This window comes from Ischnura elegans, chromosome 2 (assembly GCF_921293095.1).
Source record: "Ischnura elegans chromosome 2, ioIscEleg1.1, whole genome shotgun sequence".
In the NCBI taxonomy this organism is placed as follows: domain Eukaryota; kingdom Metazoa; phylum Arthropoda; class Insecta; order Odonata; family Coenagrionidae; genus Ischnura; species Ischnura elegans.
In genome coordinates, this window is record NC_060247.1 from 110,812,219 (window position 1) to 110,825,624 (window position 13,406).

General features: G+C 38.5%; 1 protein-coding gene across 2 annotated transcripts in view; it reads left to right on the forward strand.

Annotated features, from left to right (window-relative positions):
- LOC124154404 overlaps positions 1 to 13,406 on the forward strand; it is a 54,856-nt gene that overhangs the window by 32,394 nt on the left and 9,056 nt on the right. The window contains exons 1-3 of one of the 2 annotated variants that reach the window (XM_046528107.1): positions 3,447 to 3,631; positions 6,965 to 7,056; positions 11,408 to 11,523. In XM_046528107.1, coding sequence (XP_046384063.1) covers positions 3,577 to 3,631; positions 6,965 to 7,056; positions 11,408 to 11,523 — 263 coding nt within the window. In that variant the 5' untranslated portion in view covers positions 3,447 to 3,576. Of the gene's footprint in view, positions 1 to 3,446; positions 3,632 to 6,964; positions 7,057 to 11,407; positions 11,524 to 13,406 lie in introns of those variants that run through there. The other variant, XM_046528108.1, reaches the window with a different exon arrangement.

Sequence of the window (13,406 nt, forward strand, 5' to 3'; positions counted from 1 at the left end):
AAACCAAGAATACGAAGGATTCCATTTGGAACCCAAAAAAGTAGCAATTTTCCTGTGTTGGGATGTCATATTAACTGGGCAACACAGCAATGAGCAAGTTAAACAGTGGCCCATTCATTTAGGATGACTAGATGCCAAGAGGTGAGAAAGAGGACAGCACACTATAAAAAAGGAGGATAAAGGGTTAAAAAAGTAGGACACTTGAAAAATAACGACAATTTCATCACTGAGAACAATAAAAACTTATTGGACCTTGATTTTGTTTTTTTTCTGTGGGTCTAATTTTTCGCATCTAACTGCATTTTTAACAGCACTCTTTTTATATTTTTTTATTGAGGCAATTTTTAATTTCTCTCAACACTCCACTGAGATGAAATTAGAAAAAATAACCTTCTACATTTGCATTAGGCTCTGCTTTTCTGAAAAAATATTCACAAATTTTGAGAAGTTTTGAATGGCTATGAACAGATTTACTATATTGTGATGATCTGGCCTCATCACGGCCTTCCTATTCTCTGTCGCGTGTTCATATCCCATTCATAATTGCCGCCCCGCGAAGCACAGTGAGGAGAGGTGACCTCTTTTTTTAATTCGGGGTAGTCGATTATTTGTTTGTTAGTTGTTTTTTTTGTGATTTGGGTATTTATAGGCCAGGTGATGTTCAGAAAAAATGAAAATACTTAATCAAAAAACAAAAAATATATAAAATTGTTCAAAATAAAAAATTATATAAATTGATAAAATATGTGCAAAAAACATTAAATGAACAAAATGCATAATTATGCGCCAAAAAAATTGAAATAACTGAAAAAAATCAAAGAAAAAATGATAAAATTGGATTGTTATGCTTTGGGCCAATCAGGGCCGTTCCCGGCTTCCGACGTCGTTTAGGTTTAGTCTTCGTAATTTTAGAGAGTTTTTGCACGCGCTCACTAGAAGCCTGCCTTTCCAATTCTCCTTCACTAACAGTGGAAAGGTTACACTGGTCCCTTTACACTTGCATTGTCATTTTTGTCCCGTTTACGCACTTCGCGTAAAATCATCACCTCTGAAGAGGTGGTATATATACTCACCGGCAGTTATCGTCCCGAAATCCCCGGGTTGGAAAAACACGAGAAGCGGCAGCACGTGAAGCGGCGACCCGGTTTTGGCGCCGCCTCCACACACATAAGTACTTACAACCCTCTCCCGGGTAAAAATGATCCCCTGCCATTTTTCCCCGATGCTGCCTGCCCGTCTTCACGAAGAAATTCCCTATTGCGAGTGGGTCCCCCTTAATTCAAGTGGTCTGACAATTAGTCTCATTCAGACTCTTGCCAGGTCAAGAAAGCCTGCACATTTACTCTGTATCAATATTCTCCCGTTCTCGTCATCCACTCTGGTTTGGACTCCGTATTATAAAAAGAACGAGGAACTTGTATTTATCACATAGTCTAATTAAATCATACCTTTTTGACTTCTGTGATTGGACGAAGGTGTCCAGTGCTATGTCGACGCATTGTTATGCCGCTCAATGATTTTTTTTCTCATCTGTGTATCATTATCGAATTTCATCTCACCCCTCATTTTTTATTTTAGTTTACGGTTTATTGAATTACCATAATGCGAAGGAAATTTCTTAGCTTTTCTACAAAAAACACACACTTTATTGCCGACTAGTTTCGGTTACACTGTACCATTTTCAAGACTAGTGTTACACATCAGAATTTGCCGGTATATATACTCTGTGGTCGGGTGATTGGAGGGGAAGGGGAGAGGGGAGAGATAAGTGACGGGAATGGTGAAGGAGGGAAGGGATAGGGGAAAAACCAGAGGTAGTTACAAAGAAGAGCGTGGGTTGGCGTCACAAGGATTTTTTGGGGTGTAATAGTGGAATGTCTAGGAGGGGGGAGTGGAAAGGGAAAAGGTGGTCATTAGCAATGGGTTCTTTCCTCTTTACAATTTTTAAAATTTCCAACTGTTCTCTGATGTCCAGCTGTGTTCCTTTTTTGACTCGGTGCAGCAATTCCGGGGTAAAATCCGCTTGGTGGCCTTCCTCCCGAAGATGGGTAGCGAATTGGGACATCCCAGTGTTGTTGTAGTAATCGCGCCGGTGTTCCTCCACTCGTACGGTCAGACTTCTTCCTGTTTGTCCTATGTATTTGGAGTCACAATCACCACACCTTAATTGGTAGACCCCGCTCTTGAGGGCTGAGTCAGTGGGGTCCTTGACTGAAGGTAGCATGCTCTTCAGGTTAGAATTATTGTAAAAGGCCGGTTTTATGTTGATTACTTTGAGTAATTTTTCCAATTTAATAGAAGGTTGGCCTAAATATTTTATACGTCGCCATGACTGTTGATCCGTGGGGGTGGTAGAGTAAATACCTCTGAGTAAGAATTTTCTCTTTTTGCTTTCAAACAAATCGTTGATCAATTTTTCGGTGTAACCATTGGCTATCGCGATTTTTTTTTTTTTTTTTTTTTTTTTTTTTTTTTTTACATTTTTGCCCCGGAATTGCTGCACCGAGTCAAAAAAGGAACACAGCTGGACATCAGAGAACAGTTGGAAATTTTAAAAATTGTAAAGAGGAAAGAACCCATTGCTAATGACCACCTTTTCCCTTTCCACTCCCCCCTCCTAGACATTCCACTATTACACCCCAAAAAATCCTTGTGACGCCAACCCACGCTCTTCTTTGTAACTACCTCTGGTTTTTCCCCTATCCCTTCCCTCCTTCACCATTCCCGTCACTTACCTCTCCCCTCTCCCCTTCCCCTCCAATCACCCGACCACAGAGTATATATACCGGCAAATTCTGATGTGTATCACTAGTCTTGAAAATGGTACAGTGTAACCGAAACTAGTCGGCAATAAAGTGTGTGTTTTTTGTAGAAAAGCTAAGAAATTTCCTTCCAAACATTAAATATGGAATTCTACAAAGTAAAGGCCTCAACAATTCAGTGCATAATGCGAAGTAAAATAATTATTTAGCCGGTGAAAATGTGTGAAAAAAAACGAAGCTTTAGGTGGTCTCAGAGAAAAAACTGTACTGAGACCTGTTACAGACTACGCTGTGAAACTTTTTGTCTTACTTTTTCCAATGATACATTTTATCAGTATGAATTACATTATAGATAAGTTGGATGAAAATTTTTAACATTTTCCCGATAGCTTTCACAAAGAAATAAGCTATAACATTTCATATTTGCAAAAAGAAAAGTCATTGAGGCCATGTGAAGCCTTTCAAATGCGTTACATGTGTCGAAAATGTGAATGAAATTCCGTTATGACTTTGAGACCTTGGAACATATGGGTTTCTCGCCTACATAGTCTTGAAAATCCAATGTTCACGAGTGATGGAATTGGAACTGGATTGATGTTTACTTCTTCCTATCTCTCCGTCACGTCCGAAGGATCGTGACCCCATTAGAGATAGTGGAAAATGAGTTGGCAATATTTTCCTAGTGAATTACTTCGATTGAGTTTCGTGATCTGAAAAGAACAGTGCTTGTGAATCTAACTATAACAGCTCGTTGAAATTCTGTGAACATATTTTTTCCGCGGGAAATACTCTTCTTTTTATTATTTCTGTCACGATGAAGTTACTCAATACCTTCTCTACGTCTTCAATCATGTCAGTGCTCATTTTGGGTGAGTTATTTTTAAATATTTTACTTTGTTCCGTCAAAAATATGGTTTTGAACATTCTTGAAACGGTGTTGAAATTAGTCAGTGATAATCATTTATTTTACCGATGGTAATTTAATGTGTGTGATCTAGGAATTCATTCAATATTCTCAGGCATATTGGGTTCATAGGTTACCCCTCATATGGGTTTCTTTGACGAATAATTTATTCAAAATAGTATTTATACGCATAGATATCAAGATCACCTCCGACGACACTTAGGTGCGAAAAGAGATCAGAAAATGTTCATTAAATAAGAAGCTCGACAAGCGAGAGCAATACCCCAGTTTATGATCTCGATGTTTGGAATTGTAACTGCTAGTCTTTACTGGGGCGAATGTGAGGGAAATGGTCCAGGGGATCCAAGTGCCCCTAAACGAGGATCCGTATATGCCAAGTATATGAAATGATATTACATCGTATAAATAGATCGTTGAGGTCATGAAATATCATACTTATATCTTTATCATTTAGTATCATTTGTTGAATGTAGTAGTAGAATCCCTACTTATTACGCACGAATCCCTTTAATGCATTGTATTCCCTAAAATTATTCTCGCGCGCGATTATGGAAGTGAGTTTTAATCCAATTTTAGGCACGAACTTGCGCATCCTTGGCCGATTTCAAACTGCCAGTAAAATGCTATCTTAATTGCCATAGTCTTCACGATCTCCATTTTTTGCGTTACAAGTTATCAAGGAATGGAATAATGAAACTGAAGACGTGTATTTCTTCGCAAAAATAACTATTACTACTTCCATCACAATGAACAAAACTATTGCTCACTGTAGGTTAAACCTTAATAAAGCTCATAAAATAACGGCTAGCACTATTTGAAATAGCTTTGGTTGAATACAGTAAGCAGTAATGACATGCACGCGACTAAAACTTGCATGATCTTATAAAATCTTTTTCAATCGCCACGTGCAACGGCCCGCTAAGTTTGAATTAATGAAAAAGCTAATAATCCTGTGAATTGAGAACAGAACTTGATATATAAAGTCGTCCAATGAACTCAAAATTAAGAAAAATGATTCCGCAATACGTAAAATTCGTTGATCTCGGAAATTCAATCTTAAGACCATGGTTATGCCTAAGACTGTCCTTTGAATGTTTCCCAGGAACGGTGTTTAGCTCCATAAGGTGCAAAATTTAAGGGAAGCAAAATTTTCTCCAGCAAAAAGTCTTCTTCAAAAATCACTTAGAGCTGGTTGATCAAGTGGTATCATACCTACCTGGCGGGAAATCATGGTTCTGGGTTCCATTCCTGGGTATGGGTGAATGAACTTTCCTCTAAAGAATCTTTCCACATTTTGTGCGATTGCCATGACTCCGTGAAGGTACACTGCTGTAAACACGACAAATCGACAAGAAATCCAGAAAAATCGACATTCATTGCTATAAATATGAATAGCAATTAGCAATTTTGAGTATTCTACCTTAATACCCTCAATATCTGAATTAAGTATACTATACCTTCAAGAACAAATGTAAAATATAGGTACTTAGCGTGAGCAAAATACAAACAGATTAAGTGAAGTACCTGGGAGTTATGATAACCTCGAACCTCTCGTGGGGAACACATATAAGGAATATTTGCGGAATAGCCCTGAATAAATTAGGATTCGTCAAGCGTATTGTTGGAACATTTTCGGATGAGAATGTAAAAGAAAGGTGCTATTTCACACTCGTCCGACCGCTACTGTCAAAAACCGCTACGGGTGTACGGTCTACGGGAGCCGCTTGAGACTCGGAGGCTGTTCGCTAGGGCTAGACTGCTTGAACAATTGAGAATAGCTATCTTTAAGAGCGACACAGAGAACATAATATTAGAGCCACACTATATTTTCAGGTCCGATAGAAGCGATAAATTAAGAGAGATTTTTTGCCGAATGGATGGATATGGGAATTCGTGTATCCCCCCAAACATAAAGGATTATAATTAACGCTAGTCCCAACTTCGTTAGAGCACTTCATTTTTTTAAATCTGTAGACGACAGGTGTCCTAACACTCCCTGCCACACGCCTTTTAGGCGGCTTTCAGGGTTTTATGTAGATGTAGACAATACCCTCAATCAACCACTAAATTGGTATCTTCTTTTAGTGTCTATATGATAATTGAAAGCTCCATATTGGAAAAATTGGCAAATTTTGATTGAAAATATGACGCCAAAAGGGTACATGAAATTATCTCTACTCTCTGGTTATTCCGCGGTTATTTTCTTGAGCAATATTTTCTCTAAAATGCAGGGAGTGCTTCACTGTGTTTCTAAATAATTAAGTTTGAAACTAAATTAAATTTTAAACAAATCTATTTTTTTGCCTAAATTACTGTGCATATCCCTGCATTTTAAATATTTATTCATATTTATAAATATATCTATTTTTTGACGTTTACTATATCTATATTCTAAGCCTATCTTAAATGTTTGTAGTCCTCCTAGTAAACGAAATGAAATAATTTCATTTCACTAACACAACAATCCTTTTTTAGGCGGCTTGCACGGTAGTATACAGATTAAGATGTAGATAAATAGAACTATTTGCGAAGTGAGCAGGGATTTGCGTTGTTTTCAAAGGCTTCTTTACTTTAACTGTAATGTTCAATTTGTTTCCCGCAAACAGTTAGGCATGCAACAAGCTTCCTCGTATAAAAACTGCGCTTTGCTGAAACGAAAAACGCAGGAATGGTAAGTGCTCGATGTTGGGCTCAACGAGATTTTACACACGAAAAAACGGTACTTTTTATGGAAAAAATTAACCACAAGATACATCTCGAAGCAAGGGATTTTTTTATCATAACTCGACGAAGAAATAAAACGTCACTGCTATGCTTTTAGTCACATTGAAAATGGTTCTGTAGCTCAAACGTCAATACGCCTTTAACTGGAGGACCTAGCTTTCCTTGCAAACGATAAGTAAGGTAAGGTTCTCTCGGGTTTTGCAAGTACCTTTATCCACTTGATTCGCCCGTAAAACGTACAATATTTCTTCACGCTGCCGGCAAGTCCGCTGTTACTTTCATGGGTAACCTTATGCTTCAATGAGAATATCTTAAAACCACGTGATTAAATTCTATTCATGCTTTTCCATTATATTATACTCACTTATATAAGCAATTCTTGAATCTTCTAAATGCGTGGTATCATTAATCACCCACGCAGTTATTTACCTGAACGCCTGGCCGTGAATTTAAGATTGAGGGAACAAAAGCATGTGCTTAATAACCACTGAGAATCATGACGGTTAAAACTTTTCAGCCATTCATTGAAGTGTCATTTAATTTCTATTTTCAGGTATCTGCTTGATAACTACATTTGCCGCTGCTTTTTCACCTTTAACTTATGAGCCTGGAGAGCATTACGAAGAATGCCATAATAAAATTCACGTAGGTACATATTAAATGTGTCATTTCACTTATGATTGATTCATTATAATGCTGATGAAGAAGATATCCTGGTTTACTCACAACGCACTGATATCAAAGGTGAATCGACCGCGCTGAATACTAAAAAAAATGCAATTCTGGGGGCTGATCACCGCGAAAATCAGTATGAAGCCAGTCCGGGAACTTAAAATATAACCACCATGTAATTTAAATAGGAGAATCTCGTAAAATATCTTAATAAAAATCGCCATTGTGGTAGTGTGCATTGTTTCGGGGCAATTTTCGTCTTTGAGGTTTATTTTAAGTAAAAGGAACAATAAAAACATTTCCTTATTTGAAAAGTTTGGAAATATTTTTTTCAACATAGCATACGTAACTTCAATATTTATGTGGTTTTCTACACCTCGGCAATTAAAATCTATCTCTCCGCCATTTAAAAAATCAAAGAATGGGTAAAATTTAATTTCATAAAGAAATTTCAATTCAAAGATGTCATTCTATCCTTGGAAAAACAATTAAGTGAACCAATCATATCAATTGCCCGAGACGGGATGAAGAAGAGAACCACTTCTCCGTCTCATAGTTTTTCGGGTGTTCTTCTTCACTCTTTTGGCCGTGAAAGCTAAACTTTTACTTTTAAACAACTTTTGTTGACTCACTTTTGTAGTCGAATAAACAATGAGTGGAACCTCATGTTACGTTTCTCCATGGAGATTCGGCAGAATTTCATACAAATGCTTCAGCGCTATATCTTTATAGTTCAGATGGTAGGCCAACTAAACACTTTGAAGCCCAACCCCGAGCACACCTTATATGCATACTTCCTGTCAGGGCCTCCAGCCCGAGTAGACCTCGGGAAACCGTTTTTGATTCCGTGGTAAAATATTCCTTGCATTCTTCTCGAGCCACAACTACGTAGCCTATTGTTTTCCCTCTATGGTCTTTTTGAATGGAAATTGCTGACATTTAACAACTCCTAAATGTACTTGCTGCTAAATGTACTGGATTTTATAAAAAAAAAAAACATTAAAAGCTCTGTGTTTTACGCAACCTGCACATGAAAATACCACGGGCTTCAAAGTGTTAATCTAACCCGAATATATTAATGTGATAGCTGTAAGTCTTAATTGATTAATACTATTCACTATTGCTGGTGTGTAGAGCCTTTTCCATCACCAGGATGTAGCATGAATAGGTACAATCACGTAATCATTAAAAAAATGTAGCTGCTGAAATAATTTCTGCCAAATTTAGTTAGGGTGGTCCTCATTTTTTAAGTTTTCCAATTTCTTTTGGGACGTCCCTCAGATTTGTTCCATTCGGTTATAAAATAAATTACGTAAATTATATAAATATATAATAAATTACCGGGAAAACGTGCCTTATCGCACTTTAAGTTTTGAATTTTTGGTATTTTAGGGTTTTTTCGGACATAAATAAAGATGAAGTCACTCCTGGATTATTCTGTCACTTTTCTCTTTTTATTACAACGACTCCTTTCACATTTTTGGTGTATCGCCTAAAATATCTTTCATTTCTGCCTTTGGATCCTGGGATATCGCACCAAGAGTGAGTGCGCGTACACCAGGCATAAATTTTGGATGTACGCGGGTTGCATAAGCTCATTATTCTTTTATTAATCTCACCCATCGCAAAACCCTATTATTCTTTAAATGAACTGTTCACATCGTCAATAATACCTTGGTTGCTATAATTATCACTGTTTATTATCAAAACGGCTTACAATTAGTTATTATTATAGTACTCTACCGGTTATTGCAGGCTTCCATGGATGACTAAAGAAGTATTCTGGGAGCCTCCCTTCCCTTCAAGCACTGCCCTCTTCAATTTGCTGTAAGGAGTACACCCTTTTATTCTATCTAAAAAATCCTATTCTCTTCCTTCCTCTCCCTCGTTTGCCTAAATTCTACTCTCTAACAATGTCTTCAACATCCCCTCTTCGCTAAGTATCCCCTCCATACGAAACTTCTGTCTCCTCCTTATCTCATCTAAAAGCGGCCTCTCCTCACCCACCATGTCCAGCACTTCGTCGTTCCTCTTCGTTTCCGTCCACTTCACCTTCTCCATTCTTCGCCACATCCACATCTCGAAAGCCTCCAGTTCTTTTCTCGTCCTCCTTCCTTAGTGTCCACGTTTCCGCACCGCAAAGAGCTACACCCCTGTTCAGACTCTTCACCAACCTTTTCTATTATCTCCCACATAATGATCCTCGCAGAAGCTCCTTCCTGTTCATGAACGCCTCCTTTCTTAGCGCGATTCTCTTCCTGATGTCCTTATTACTGTATCCGTTTTCCTCTAATGTACTGCTTAATCGTTGAATGCTCCACCTGCTCAAGTTTTCCCCCACATTATTTTATCTTGAGACTCATTATCCTCGCTCGCGATTCTTTACTAAACCACATGACCTTGGTCTTTTTATGAATAATCCTTGTATCATACTCCTCGCAAAAAAAACTCTAACGCATCCACTAGAGCCAGCAGCACCTTCACTGACTGGGTAAACATCGCCTGATCGTCGGCAAACCTCATTGATTTAAACATCATTTCTCCCACTTTCACTCCAGCTTCCAACTCATCCCACGCTACTTTTAACATCTCCTTAGTGTACTAGGGCGGATCGGAAAAATTGATTTTTTCAAATCCATCTGGCCCAATTAAAAAAAGTTGTGGGACCGATTAAAATAAGGCCCGAAAAATTTGAGACCTCTAGGTGAACCCCTGACCCTTGCTCAGATGCAATTTAAGGGGGGAAGGGTCAAAATTCTAAAAATATAATATTTTATGGTCATTGCCTATAGATTTTGACGAATTACCCTCCTTTCAGATCAAAAATTTCATGCATTTTGACGTCTCTGGCACCGTGTAACCACAAAAAGCCAAATTTGAGTCCCCGTCCGCGAGGAAAATATTCCAACACCCACGCAGCGTCGCGGATACAAGGCAGGCCGATCCCGTCCCCACCCCGATCGCTTCTCCCCTTCCCACGCCTCGAATACAGCAAAATCCCGCGTGTGCTGCTAGCAAGGCGTTCAGCTTTGATAATATAAATCGGAAGATAGTTGTAGGTAAATAAGGATGCGTATTGAGACGACTGGTCTATTATTTGGCTCCTTTCCTGCGTTCTCGGATCTAAAAATATGTCAGCACTCCTCTAAAAGTGGTTTACATCGATTTGTTTAACGCCGACGAGGCGCCAAATAATATACAAGTCGTCTCACTAAGCATCCTTTTCTACCTTCTACCATCTCCCTATTTATATTATCAAAGATGAACGCCCTCTTAGCAGCACACGCGGGATGTAATTTGCCCCATTTCAACTAGATTTTTATTCCCTGGAGTTTCTCTTATTATTTGCTCGAGCTGGTCATATACCTCATCTACTTCTTCCTCCCTATGATTGCTAGTGGGCATATAGACTTAAACCGTGCTTGAACCTTGGTGGGTCGCGCCTCAATTTCTACCACCAGAATCCCATCGCTTTCCTGGTCTATACCTGCCACACACTTACCCATCTTCCCGTTTAATACTAAAGCTACCCTTTGCTGACTTTCTTCCCCTCCGCTATATATAACCCTATACTCATCACTATAATAGTCCCCCCATCCCTCCACCTCACCTCGCATAATCCTAAGATATCTATCCTCTTTTTATCCATTTCCCTTTTGATATTTTCTTCTTCCCCGCCCTAAACATTGTTCTCACATTCCACGTCCCTACACTTATTGCCGACTTCTTCTCCTCCATTTTCTTGGTCTTCTTTTCTTATATCTTCTATGCTGTTGCTGATGATGGTGATGATAAGTCTCTGCAAGAACCTCGCTGCCGTGACCGACACCCGCCCTTTGCGGACGGGTCCCGTGCGATGAGTTTCCAGGGCTCATTCGGTAGCACTCAATGTTTTCAGGGAAGAGATAGTTGTGAGGGTTTCCCACTTCCATTCCAACAGTGCTTTTTACGTGACACCATCACGTGGACTACCTTTCGTCTGGCCTCGACACATGTGACAAGGGTGGCCCTACCGGGAATAATTTACAATAATTCCCGCCAGTCAACAACTAAGGATAATACGAACGTGCAACCTTTCCACCGCGACAAAGTTGTAGCCCTAAGCAAAGGTTACAATCGGTAGCAGTAATTTAATCTCCTTAGGTGCCTCTATCTAAATTCAGCCTGAATGTTCGCGAAATCTTTAACTTTGGGACATATCTATATATCATACATATCAGGATCAGCCTAACAGCCAAACCTTTAACTTTGGGATATCTTTACGACCATCCTAGTGTGTTATTCATCCTGACGATTTATTGAAATGAAACATTTCACTTTACAGAACTGGACAATAGGATATAGTATGTGCTTTGAGCACTTGTTCACAGAGGAAGCATTGAATGAGACTAGTCGTCTTCACAATGGCACCAATTGCCTCAGGTGTATGCACATTTGCAGGTGAGTTGTTGAAGTTTTAATTAGTACTGAGATCTACAAAATACCCAAAGAGACACCTCTAGGGTGATTGGCAGCAGTGACATCATGGCAAAATTAGCAGTTCCGGAAAGCACTTTCCTTAACTTTTTTTAGAAATGAAATGTTACTGTGCGTTTTTTATTGCAAGTTATTATACACATTTTATAACAATTCTTTTTGTTCTGGTTACGAATGTAGTATATATTAGAAATTTTTTGGCAGCAATATTGATAAACATGTTTTTTGACTTCTATGACTTTTGTTAACTGTAACGGTGTTCCGGCACCATGACACCACTGATTGGCAGAGGGTGACCAATCACCAGCACGTAGCTTGAAACAGATGAATCACGCAATCGGTTTAAAATTAGAGCGGCTGAATTAATTTCTGCAAATAAACATATATAACTAACGCATCTATTGAGAAAATTTGAAACTATTTTTTTATGAAAAGTTCGCTAATAGGTTATACCAGAATGGAACAAAATTTCAAATACTTGATTATGGAATGTTGTATTGTCATCGGGAGCAAGCGAATGGGTTAAATATCAAGCCGATCCGAATGTGAGAAGTGAGTTAAAAATCAAACATAAGATTTCATTGCTGAAACAGACGAACAGACGAAGGAATTTGAGAAAAATCATGTAAAAAATAGGCGGAATTCACCCAAAAAATAATTTCATTTTGAATAAACTCATATGTTACATGTTTTTTTTTCTACTTTTTTGAGATTACGCGTTAGCGGCACGTATAAGGAGGCTTATGACACTATTAATACACAGCAAGACCTTCATGATTCATCATGAAAACAATTTTCATGTTGGTACCAATATTTTTTTTCCTAAAAACGCGTCTACTGTTTTCATGATTGAAGTTAAGTTTATTAGTATTTCGACGGTGGTTGTCATCGGATTTTTCCCATCATTCGCGATGCTTCTATTAATGTAGGTATACACTCTGTGTCTATTAGCCACTTTACTGGTGGGGATATCCTAGAAAATATACTTTACTACCGCAATTTTTAGATTTCCGTTGGCTTTCATAAAATTAAATGCCAGTATAAGTACAGATCAATGACTAGTTTAATCTCGTAAAATGTTATATTCAGCTCAGGCGGTTGTAGAGCTTAACCGTGATTATTGAAAATAATTTCTTCCTGGAAAAAGATTTTTGAGAGAACTTCGCGGAGCCTACCAATTTAGCAATAAAAAAAGGTTTATCGTGTGTGTTACACAGTTTATTTTACTGTATTTACGAGTTATGACGAAAAATTTAACCAAGTAGTAAGCATTGACCCTTATGGGATTTTCAATGTTTTGGTCAAAGTGGGCGTGGCTTGTCCGATCCAAACACCCCAATTCCGGCCACTCCACGCTTGAAACCAGTGGTGATACAACCTCCTTGGTTTGTCTACGCCACACCGCTTTGCATCAGCCATGTCAAAGGCGCCAAATTTGAAATTTAGGGCTCGCTTCAATTTTTAATTGTTCGTATCTCTGAAACTTCGTAATCAGAGGACTTACTGAATAAATATATATTCAGAAACATAGTAAATAGACATATGTTTGAGTATAAAAGACGAAAAATCTAGGCAATATTTTCGAAAGAAGTTAGTGGTAGTTAGTGGTTAGAATGTTTGCCTATTGATTAAGGGTTTAAGGGTTCATTTCCTGGTCAAGCCTTCGATCGCCCCAAATAAAAAGTCCTCGAAGTTCAACGTGGTCCACGGTAAGGTGTTGTCCTCCTGCCCTGAATTTTTTATCTATACAAGCGTTTTGCTTATTCCGGGTCAGGCTCTACCCTCACCTAACCAAACCAACCTTCGCGTGGAATGAGTGAATGATTGAGTGAGTGAATTTTTACACT